Below are 12,835 nucleotides of genomic sequence, written 5' to 3'. Positions count from 1 at the left end.
TACTGTGAAGAAACAAATTTATTTTGCATTGAACGTTGAGGGCGCTCTTCTATTTGAACAACAAAGTCTACATCTTCACATCCTCATTCTACTGTAAACAATCAACAACTTTTCTGAGTTGAATCAACAAAGGGTATTAACATCTTACCGGTTCCACATTTATTCAGAGGAAAAATTTTTGAAAATGGTCCAGACAAAGTTTCTTGCCATCAACCCAACCACACCAGACTTTTAGTACAACTTCGGTCATGAGTGGAAATAAGTTTGATAATTGTGCGTTGTGAAGCAGTAAACAGTATGAGGCAAAAACTACTAGTTTCTTACAGATATTTGTGGTACAGAAGAAGCTAACATTATCATTTTCATAACAAATCTGAAAGACTCTGTAAAATATTTTGAGGAAAGCATGAATAAAGAGACTTCTTCCACCTTTTCATTACCAAAATAATTCCCAATGTTTCCAATGAAAGGAGTTGAAAATAACCCATTGTTGTATATCGAACACCTTATGTAGTCTAGCTGTTACGTCTGTTTTATTATCAATTACAGACTCTCATTGCTTTACACGGTATTTCAGAAAGACTTCCTTAGGGCCCCCTCCTCACCCTGTTCCCCTTTTTATGTAGGATATACTACATAGTATTACATAATGCCAACCCTAACGCAAACCTTCACCCTAATTCTAAACCCTTTCAAGGTTACGTTTATGTTTGATGTGTGTCCTCTGAGGAAAGTCTAAAGATTACAGTGATGTCAGTTGTGAGGGAGCCAAAAGGAAGTCTTGCTGGTGTTTCCACAGGGAAAAGCATGAAATTAGTGCTTTCTTTTCACGACATCTGTGATATTTCCAATAATGATATGTATTTTATATCAACGGTCTTCTCTCCCTTTACTTGACACTTTAATTTAACCTCTGATTACTTGACCACACACTGTTACTATACCACAAACACTGCCAAAACGGACACAGTGTTGACCTTGTCAATATCTTGCACTATACATCATGGTTGTCTTCATTGGAACAATTACAGATATCATCAAAAGGAATTTTGTGCTATTCCCTGTGGTGTTTCCTCTGAGTTCCTAAATCCCTGGGCAAGTTTGCTGGGAGAGTTAAAACTCAACTCACTTAAAGGCCTGTGATGGCACCAGATTGTCTCATCAGAAAATTGACGCACCAGATTAAAATTTCAATGGAAAACAAAAGGCTATCACACCTCTATAATTCTCTTACAAATTAGAACAAAGGCGATCCTAGGGATCGCGAACAGTGCCTTTAACCATGACTTCCATTAAGCAAAGCCTCATGGAACAATGAAAAACATTTGCATTTGTAGTGTCCTCAAATAACTCTGAAGTTCTGATTTCAGTACATGCCTGCTCTCTGGCCTGCTTCTCACACTAATTTGCCTGTAATCTGTCCTAGTTCAACCAAAGACACTGGGATGGTAAGGCAAACAGTGTACAAGTTGTATATATTTGAGTGTTCAGTACATTTGCACTGCTTATAGAGTGATATACAAACGCATATCATAAATGTGTCAAGTTTGAGGCTAGTGAAATTCGGCATGATCTATTTGGTTTATCTAGGCACATCTCTCCTCACCAAACTTGCTTTTCAGTAACGTAATTCAATGTTGCAAACAGACAGGGGAAACACTGATTTCAATAGAGACCATCACTGCCATTGGTCTTAAAAGCTAGATATATTTGATAGATGTGAAACAATGTCAAAGTGGAGAGAATTTCTCAAATTAATAACTGTTTCATGGAGCTATCTTGATTTTTTCTTCAGACTTTGGAGGTACATTCCTAGAGCTTTCTGTACTGAAGATTGCTGAATGAACGTGGTGAAGAAGTTGATGTCTTGTTTCTTGCATGAAGTCAGCTTGCTGATGAGGTCTTGCCGTAAGGAGGACTTTGTCAGATTTCTTGCTAGCATCTGAAACAAACACACCAACAAACAAATAAATAAATAAATAAATAAGCAAAACAAATAAGCAAAAGCAATTGCTCTTGGTGGTGAATGTCTGATTTGGGACTGAGTTTGTTCTGGCTGGCAGGAATAAAATAAGAGTCAAGTTGCTCCTAATTCAAAGCTACTGTATACGAGGCAGTGATTGTAACATATTGCACATACTCAATCACATTTTAAATACAAATACATGTAAGTGTACAAAAATACAAATAGCATTCTTTGCCAGGTGACTTGTTTTGGCCTACTTCATGCGAGCAGATATTCTCTGTGTTTGGAAACAAATTAATAAGATATTTCGACTGGTCTCATGACTTCACAGCTTACAGTCTACACGGTATGGTCAAGTACAAGTTCAAGTACATTTTCTTGTGTTGAAATGGGTGCATTTCCGAACTCATTCTGACAAATGGACATTGCAAGTGCCCAATAGTGCATAGTCAATAGTTAAACACCATTTAAGTACCCCATGCTGAAACCCCTATAGTTTTGAGTTTCTTTCGTACATGACGTTTCTAATTGCATCCACTGGGCCTAAACTGATGACCCTGGTTGTATACAGATGCAGCAAAGTTCTAAAGGGATTATGAAACTTGAACGATGGTGACAAGACAATGATGAATGTGTGGGGATAGACAAAAGATATGACAAACAATAGGTTTCTGAACAGCAAGAAGTCCACCATTACTACAGTTTAAATTTTCATTAATTTATTAACCCATGATCAAAATGTTGGTTGGGTTCACCTTTTTACAAGCAATCGTGAGTTGAATGCGAAAGTGTAAATTTATGCAAATTTATGCAAACCATGCAAATATTTTAACTTAAATTAATTTTTATTATTAATACCAAAATTGAGGTTTTTCTACACCGAATATGTTCCCCTTCATCCTCTGAGTAAACTATTGCTACCATAGTATTAGGGGGTTTTCATGTCATCTTTGACAAGAAATATTGCTTTGAAAAAATGTACATGTATCTCGGTTAAGTGCAACACAACCTTAACAAGGCTAGAAACTGTAACTTTAGATGATTTTGTCATTTGTTTTGTTTTTTATGTTGATTGAAAGTTCTTTTTTTACTCCCCAAAGCATGTTGGAACACCGACTCTTTAGCTTGCTAACACAGTGTCTGTAAATGTAAAATGCACTGTTATTGTTTACATTTGAATTCTTGTTTGAACCAGAATTCACTTGTCAACAATAACAATGTTGTCTATACATGTAAAGGCTGAGTTGACAAGCTGAATACTGTGTATCTCTACATGCTTTTGTGATTAAGTCAGAACAGAACACTGAGTTCACATTAAAAAAAAAATATCTAGTGAAAAAATTCATCAACAATCACAGCCACTGGCCCTTAAGGTTGAGACCAGACAAATATACGAATATTGTGATATTTCTTTTAAAAAGTTGTTGTCAGTAGATTTGAAGCAGTGAGTATGACAGTAGCAAAAGGAAATGCTGCTCTGTCTTACCAGTCAAAGTTCTTTATATACCCATACAGCAATAAATTGTTGAAATGTTACAATAATTGGGTCGCACCAAGAAATCATTCTTTTTATCTGACAACAATTCCAGGTTCAAATAAAACGTTAAAAAGTGTGTGTAGCTTTGCTTGGTTATTATGAGACTAATAGGCCAAACCCGGAATTCGAATCGACCACGGTACAAACAAAGCCATGTGCGCAAACGCGCATAGACGTACGTGTATTTCCATACGCGTTCAGTACACATGTGGTTTGTTTGTACCGGCATCACATGATCATTTGGGCGTACTGAAGTATGTAGAACGGCGTACGCATCGCGTCCTTTTTATTCCGGAGTAGAACCATTATCGGATCATCTTCTCTATCATGACAGTTACATGTAACTTTGAAATGGTGTGAAAGTTACAATTCTGAGTACACAGTATCATACCTGGTATTTTAAGCCATTTCTTCATTTCAGCCTTGGCCTGGTCCAACACTTGATCAGGGTCACACAGTTCATCCACAAGGCCAATCTGTAAGGCCTGTTCACAGGTATACAACGTGCCAAGTTGTAGAGCCTTCTCACTCTCTCTGTGTCCAATAGTTCTTTTCATCACATCAACGAACCAGAATGGTGCAACAATGCCCTGTAATGCGATTGTCATGTAAAGAAATGTTGTGAAAGACTTCAGTGCATAGAAGGAACTGACAACTTGCAACTCTATCAAAGGAATCTAAACACATATACCAGGTGGCAATATCATCACACATGTATGATCTTTGGGTGAGCGATGAGCAGTGTTAACATTAACAATGGTGCTCACACATGAAAGAATAATATTTGTACCTACTGATGAAAACTAATGAGAGAGAACCTGGTGGGCAAATAGTAACAAGCCTTGTAACATGAATACAACATATAGTAATAATTCAATTTTAATTTGAACATTATTTCAAACTCTGTCAATTGTATAAGGATGTATGCCTGATAGAAATAAGATTTATGAGTACACATTTAACAACTTTCACATCTTTGCAATTCTTAAACAACTATTACTTTTCCAGATTGATAACTGATCAGGCAGTGCTTAGGAAAGATATGTCAATGCTTTTGGGAGTATGATACTGCATCAGCTGATCTGATTTCATTGCTTTGGTTTACCAAAGGAAACTTGTCACGTGACGTGAGCGGCTCCCACAGGCATTTACCAGCTTACTGTTCTGGAAGTGCCATTATCTCAAACTTTTTATGAACTTTTCAGTGAGACACAAGTTTCTTTACCCACTCCCCAAATTGTTTAAAACCACCTAAATTTCAAATGTTATTGTTAAAAGCCGAATGTTTGATGTTCGTTCTGACTAGATTTCATGCTACAACAATAATATTGCACATCCTACACAGTGTTTTCTGTGCTAACACTCTGCATTTCAAGATACTTTCCCAAGGAAAAGAAGAAATATGCTTTTCTAGAAGAATTAATGAAAATATTCTAACAACTTACAACTACTGTCTCTTTGAAAGTACATATATGCCTTCCTATAGTGTAGGACTTATCTGAAGAGACACAGACTTACAGACACTAAAGAATTCTGAGAACAGATTTTGTATTATGAAAAACATACCAAGAGTGTTTCATTGAGTCCTATGGAGTACTTTGCCCTGGCCATAATCCTGTAGTCACATGACATGGCTAGCATACAACCACCAGCTGGGCTGTGACCCTGCAGATAAATGTAAGATATACCAGTAATATTGGGAGATCTTTCATGGTACTTTGACGGAATCAATCTAATCAAAGAATCTGAAATCTTGATACTTGTATTGGATTTTTAGACATCCACAGTGATGCAATTTAAGCTTTTTCAGTAGCTGTATAGGGAAGATACACTGACCATGTGTAAGCAATTCATTTTCTGTAAGTACCATCTTATAGCATGTTTACTGGTCATATAAGACTTATAAATTTCAAATACATGTAAAATATATGTTGTAATTCTTTATCACTGTGGAAAATACAAAAAACCCTAAAAAATCACTGAAAGTAAAATCATGACATCAACAGTGGCTATGGATGGAAAGCTAACAAATTGAATATTTTTTGAAAATTTCCCAATATAATTTAGTAACAGTTCATGTTATGTTGTTATCATTTTCACATTTAATGACATGTGTGACTAGATTTTAGATGTAATATTTAGGAAAGGGAAGGGGTGGGAATAGTAAAAACAAATTCTACAGTATGGACATTGACCACGACAGTCTGGATAAACACATACATTAATAGCTGCGATGGTGACAAGGGGTGATCCATAGAGCTTTAACCACATGTCTTGCAAGGCACACCAGAATGCATCTGTCTCTTCCGGAGTCTTTTGGAAAAACCCAGTGATGTCAAGGCCTGCTGAGAAAATATTACTGACATTCTGTGAAAGTAAGTAAACAAAAATAGAGTTGGATGTGAGTTTCAGAAACTTGCAGGCAATTAGAAAATGGAAGCCTTGTCTACCTGCCCATATGTGCAGTAAACAGTTGAGTCACAAGTAAAGAATTATACAGTAAGACAATGAAGTCCTCAAAATAAAATTTGTGATCAAACTTTTCCTAAACAAACTTTCAACCATTCCCTTTTAAAACCAAGAGATTATCTCCCGTGTAGTCAAGCAACACTTGCAAATAATGCGTTCTGGACAATATTTCAACTTTCACAGAGTCTATGTCTTTGTTACTGACTGATACAGAAACGATAATACAGAGTTGGCAACTCTTCAATTTAGACGGTACGTCTAGTTTCCATATTGCTAACGATTCATCGCAAACCACTGTAAAAAGTTAATCACTTAGTAATATTGTAAAGTGAATAAACTCACTGATGTTAAAATGACACCTCTTGCACTGTTTTCCAATTTCTCCAGGGCTGCAGTCATTTCTGTCATCAGTTGTATATTCAGGCCGTTCACCGGTTTGTGGTTCATCTTAAGAATTGCTACATCTATAAGAATGGATATAATAGATCATTATCTGCCCTGACCAAGGAAGTGTGAATGCATACTGTTAATCTCAAGGCCAAAATTGACTTTCTACGGATTATGTCAGATCATGAGATGAAAGGACTGTAGCTTACAAATGAATGAACCCTTTATCCTGCCAAATTCATCTTCACTATCAGGTCAAGTTCATTAACCCTTTTCCCGCCAAGTCAATATTTCACCACCAGGTCAAGATGGTTAAAATTAATGAAACAACATATTCCATATGGTGTATTTTAACATAATACTGTACATTTGAAGGCTGTTGAAAACAAAAATACTGTAAACCTTTTTTTACTAAAGATGCTATAACAGACCAACCTGAGTGGGTGAAAATACGTCATGTTTTGGCTCAATACTGCTTTTTACTGACTTGGTTGATGGGGAAGTGATACTGTCTGGCAGGAAAAGGGTTAAAATTAGTGAGGTATGACACACCCCATACATTGCATTTTCACAAAGACTTGGACATTTTAGGCGCCTGAAAACATAGATAGAGTAAACATGAATTTTACTGACTTGACCCAGTGTGACAAATGCCACGAAGGTGACTATACATAAAGGACTTAGGTTTTGGCACTGTACTGCTTTCTACTGATTTGGCAGATGGGAAAGTAGCAGGCTTGGTAGGAAATGGGATACTGAAAGTTTCTTGTTACTGGAGGACTATATCGATTGGTAAAGAAAACATAAACATTTAATATAAGCATTAAAAATGTGATTTTGATGAACAGCATTGGCATCCATGGCTGCTACAACTCTGTCAGTGAGAAAAGGAGACAGTCAGTGGAAGTGACCTATTTTACATAGAAGGTCAACACAATGAGGAATGTAGGTCAAAGGGCAAAGTGAAGTCATCGCCGGGGGAAGTCATGATAGAATGCAGCAGGTACGTCATATAGCAAATTTTGAAGAGGCTAATTCTGCAAAAAAAAAACTTATTCACATCATGCTGGCGGCATTAAAAATATCAAAGACAAACCCTCTGAAGAAATGTTGAATGCAAATAAGCCCTTTGCTGTCTGACTTTTCTCACATTTTCTGATATTTTTGCAAATCATAGCGACTAGGTTATCTACTGTATACATAAATATGAACGCTAACAATGGAAGTAGCCAACCAGCTATAGGTGTTTTGTATCTACTCTATTATCAGATATTTTAAACAATTGAATTTAGAAGGGAAAAGGGAGGATATATATGTTACAGATGCTCGTCTGTTATGATTTGAAAGATTTCCCTCCCAATTTCAATTACAAAAATTCTTTAATGGACCTTTCCCTGCTGCCCTCTCCCCACTACCTTCTCTCCACCGCCCTACTCTCTGCCACATTATTTGTCCTTACCATCAGCAAAGCCTTGTGAGCAACCTAATATTTTCCATGTCTGCCTGCTGTTTTTTTCCCAAGTTGGCTGCTGAGCAAAATAATAAATTTCCCTACTCATTGATGGAAATGAATGGTCTTTTACCGTCCACTGGCATACAAAATGCCTACCCATCTATCAAGCAACTGCTTGGAATGTTTTTTCTGGTTTTGTTTTTCTTGCTCATGCAACATTGTAAAGATAGATTTATATGCTCAATGGTAGGCTGTTCCAGTATGTGTGTTTATTCTACGTCAAGGTCAAACCTCTCTCTTCAAGTTCAAGAAGGCATGTGATGGAACCTTGCACAGAATGCTGAAATGGAATAATTCTAAACTGGAAGTTCCATTTAGGCTTGGTTCCAAACTGGAAATACTATCATGGAATGGTTTAAAACTGGAAAATTTGAATAGGAAAATCAAGCTATCAGTATTGTGAAGAGGTTAGTACAGGAAATTCCACTTTGCAATTTCATATCCGGGTTTTCCAACCTGGGATTTCCAATTTTGAATCATTTCCTTCCATCATTATTCCAGGTATTATCATATGCCATTCCAATGGGCTTACCCAAGTTCATTGATGATTAGATACGTACGAAATAAGCCTGTGCATGTTTGTGAGACGTTACTTGCCTCAGATAAAATTCTACGCCTGGCAAAGGCATTATCTAGATGAGCATGAATAAAACAATTAGAAATACAAGCTTGGCATGCAGTTAGTACCATGCAATAGCCCACCTTTATTATCTGGGTCTGTTTCCACAGTAACAAGATCAGTTGATAAAGATCTTCTTTGTACTTCTCTGACGGCAAAAGGTGCAGACAATCTACTTGATGCTATTCCATGTCTTAATAAGCAACATCGTAAACCTGTAGATAGAACATGACAGGAGAAACTTAATTTACTCAACGTGTTTTTTCAAACTGAGTCAGCCCATTTTGTTGACCACAAAAGAATTGTAAGATTTTGAAAGCCAGAAAATCTGTCCAAATACTTGAAGGAACACTGCATACACGAGTTTAACAACATCAGTCTAGTATTTGGACTGGTTTCACTTAACAATACCATAGGCTGTTTTCATGACCCTATATGACCTTTACGTCTGTACTTTTGTTGGCATTCATTCAGTTTGACTTCAATACTCTGAGACACAGGTGAATTCAAAGACTGAATTGCCACTGTCATTCCCTTTTAGGCAAAATTGTTCTCCCTTTGTTTGTAGCGGAATGTAATGATGACTTTTGAATATTGCATGCTGTCTGTCAACACACCATAATGTAAAGGTCATATAGGGGTTATTATGAAACCGGCCTATTTCTTTTGTCATTCAAAGACGCCACCCAGATGCTTTGCTTTGGTTGTTTTTGATTTAGCAATCCGTCTAGTAAGCTGGTTGTAGTACTTATCTCTCCCCTTATTTGAATGTGAAACACACAATTACTGGTAATTCAAAAGTGCCAATTCAGAATTTTAACAGTAAGATGGTTCTATGTCCAGCGTGCCTTCTTTTTCTTGAAACTTTGCATCAGTTTGAGGAATTGTGTAAACATTACTTGCATTACGGGCACTTGGTTTGCATTGAGCAGGTCATATTGGCTTAGAGGGCATACTGTTCATGTCATGTCTAGCTTGTAACATATAATACAGATGACAGTCGACATAGTCTGTCTGAGGATTGACAATTTAAAAGCAACATGAAATATCACAAAATTATGATGATGGAATAAATACAACTGTGAAATCTAAAATGAAAACGACTTTATCCCATTTCTGAAGGTAGTACCGTAGATTGCAATATAGAACCCTGATGAGTTTTACCAAATATGTCAGATTTCACAGATTTAATGTTTTATGTGATGCGATATTTAAGAGCTTAATTCTGTTTGTTTCAGGGGTTACAATTAACAATTCTTGAACTGTTATCGATAGAATGCTGAGTTCCATATCAAAGTATCGTCCTTGAGCTCTAGGCAATAACAATAGATGAGCCTATTTTTTTGCCTTCAAGTGGTATTACAATTTTCAGATTGGAGTTACGGTAGCATGTACACATTGGATTGGGACAAATATTTGGACTCTTAAACTTTAAAATGCTTCTTTGACCCAGCACTTGTGTTGGCTCATTTTCAAGTTCTTGAAATAAGTATAAGTGTTGTAGTCTTATATTTGTGAAAATCAAAAACCTCATTTTTCCCCTATTGAGTTGCCACAGCTACGGCGGCCATTTTGAATTTCAAATATTTTTTCCTTAGCACCAAAATTTACATGGTGACCCCCAATTTTTATTCTTGATTTTCAAAGAGAACTGTTGAAAGTTTCCTTGAGAAAAGTTTGAGAAAATGTTTAAATTTCGAGGGGCATGGTATCAGAAAAATCGCGATAACAAATGATCCCTGCAACAATGTGAGACCTTTTCAGACTTTGGACATGCGAATCTTTTATCGCTGTTCATTTGACCTGGTTTTGAAGTGTTCCAAGTACTATACTTTGAAATAAACAGATTTGTACATAGTAAATGTGAGTCACACACAGCTAGGTACCCATTTTTCTACTGTACGGGAACATCAGCAGTATCCATTTCCTTGCCAGTATCTATTCATTATTGTTTACTTTTTTTTATTTGTGTATGTAGCTATGTATATCTGTTCACTGTTTAATGTCTTTCATTTGAAAACGTTTCATGAATAGTCCAGGTTTTTTGTGTTTGTCAATTGTGCGTTTATTTTTTCGTAGTTATTATCTTGTTGTGAATCTGTGCTTGTCAAATTTCAACAGAATTATGGATCTGATCTTGCAGAATATCATCTATTCCCATTGGTTTCAATGGTTCTTCATGAAGGTAAACCACCTTTTTTTTACCTCCATGGTTCTTCAAGAGCAAATGTACAGTACCACATGTACATATTGCTGCAGACTACACAAGAAGGCCAAGGGTTGTGTACATTTAAACTAGTCTGTATACAAATTTTTCTAATAATTTTTCTGTTTCTAAGTTGTAATGAGTGTACGTCTTTCCTAAAAACTATGAAAATTATCCATGAGAATAACCTTCATTTTGACATTTATCCCTTTGGTTGTTGTGATGGGCACGTACAGCTGAGTACGTAAGAGATCTGTATTTATATCTGCAATCATTATCATATGTTTCATAATTGGCAAGCTGACGTGAGTGGCAAATCAAATGTCTGTGAATTGGAGCTATTAGGTGTCCCTGTATTGAGGTCTGAAATGTAGGTTCTGTAATCATTTCTAAACAAAGGTTACGCAGGACACTGACATGTTCCGTAATCATTTTCCAACAAGAAGGTTTCACAGGGCACTGCTGTAGCTGGATTCATTCTAGTTGCTTCAAGTAGACACGGTGTTATTGTGACAGACACCAACACAGGTCTACATGTTGTCATCTATCCTTGGTGACCTGAATGTTTCACTGTGTGACACTGGTTTCGATGGTGATGATGAGTTACTTTGATGTAATTTCTAATCCATTTTAAGATTATTGCAATGCTTCCTGTGAACATGCATTCATTTTTAACTATTCTCCCTCAAGGGAGTAATAAAGATCAGAACTAATTAATATAAACATTAACAAATTATGAGTAAATGTTCACATTTTCCAGCATGATTATGTCTTATTGTCTACTTTGTGTTTCGTTGTTGTTTATCCCATCATTGTTTACGCCTTTCGTTCAATTGTTTCTTGCTGTAAGTCTGCACATCAGTTTTGTTTCTTGCTATTTCATTCTGTCATTACTATGCCACGGTTATAGCACTGGTGTATGTCTTGCGCACTGGCTCTCATGCTTACACCCTGGCTCTAAACATCAAGACTCATTGAAAGCCACAGCGCAACCCGTACGCCTGCGGCTTATCATGTATGCATGCGCAATGAACTGGTCGACATCTCTTGTATCCTATGAATAGTTTGATAACCCCAGGGTTAGGTTGAAGTTAACGGCGACCGTACGGGCTGAGCTTACTCTACTGGTGAATTAGTCCCGTTGTCTGTGATAAAGTACAGACAAGTTACGAGTCATTTAATGTATAGTCTCTCACAGAAAGTGGGGAACCTACTTTTAGGGTCGAAGTGCCGCAAAAATTTCCACTTTAATACCTGCCCCAGTTATCACACGTAAGTTGCCATATCAATTATCATAACATGACTAGCGTAATCGTGACGTGTAACTGTACGTAACTTACAGTATCGGCAATATTGTAAACTGCAAATCAGCAGGTCACGCTGCTTCTTCCAAAAGAGTCAAGAAAAAAGGAACTTGAGCGTAAAGTTGGGGAAAAAATGCTTACCTGCCGTGGAACCACACGACACAGTTCTGCTCACACTCAAAGCCAAAGTCGCCATTTTCGCACTGATAGCTCTGCGCACGCGCAAAACTTTGTCTGGCTCGTCGAATACTCGGAATCAAAGTGCGGCGATCCGACGAAGTTCCACCGTCTTCAGTGTGGTCACAGCACATTTTCTGGTGACTTAGACTTAATTTCATCTCGATTATTGTAACAATGAGAGCGGGTTTATATCTACGGCTCAAATAAATGTGTTTCCGGTACGCCTAACCTAGACCCTCACATGGCTCTGACCGAATGGTATCGCCCTTGTGCCAGTAGCTTTCACAGGAAAGGCTGGGTACCCATGCTTGTTCAAAACACCCTTTCTGTGGGGTTTTTCAACGAAAAGACACCCTTATTATGGCAGGAAAGTAAACCAGAAAACATCCCCTAATTTATAAAATCTAGGAGTGTATGAGATAATCGTAAATGCACTGACAGCCACGTCGATATTGTCATGACACATACCCGCTTTATCTATAATCCAATCCGGTATTGGGTCACCATACTTGATTTGCTACAAACCAACAATTAAAAGCCACGGTTCCTCACAAAAATCCCTTAAAATCAATATATAAAACCGTTCCTTCCAAGTTCATGCAGTGAATGAAATTTTCACATACTATAGTCGTACAATAACAGAAAATTCTAACC

At 37.1% G+C, this 12,835-nt stretch overlaps 1 protein-coding gene across 1 annotated transcript; it reads right to left on the bottom strand.

The window, feature by feature from the left end:
* On the bottom strand, positions 1 to 12,218 carry LOC139139170 (enoyl-CoA delta isomerase 1, mitochondrial-like). Its single transcript, XM_070707978.1, has 7 exons — positions 12,143 to 12,218; positions 8,575 to 8,706; positions 6,315 to 6,436; positions 5,724 to 5,870; positions 5,070 to 5,168; positions 3,895 to 4,093; positions 1 to 1,942 (listed from the first exon to the last, which is right to left on the bottom strand). Exons 1-7 carry the CDS (start codon positions 12,195 to 12,197, stop codon positions 1,767 to 1,769), a joined length of 930 nt encoding a protein of 309 aa, XP_070564079.1. The 5' UTR covers positions 12,198 to 12,218; the 3' UTR covers positions 1 to 1,766.
* Between the last annotated feature and the right edge of the window lie 617 nt (positions 12,219 to 12,835).

This window comes from Ptychodera flava, chromosome 8 (assembly GCF_041260155.1).
Source record: "Ptychodera flava strain L36383 chromosome 8, AS_Pfla_20210202, whole genome shotgun sequence".
In the NCBI taxonomy this organism is placed as follows: domain Eukaryota; kingdom Metazoa; phylum Hemichordata; class Enteropneusta; family Ptychoderidae; genus Ptychodera; species Ptychodera flava.
This window is presented reverse-complemented; position numbering and strand designations above follow the sequence as displayed.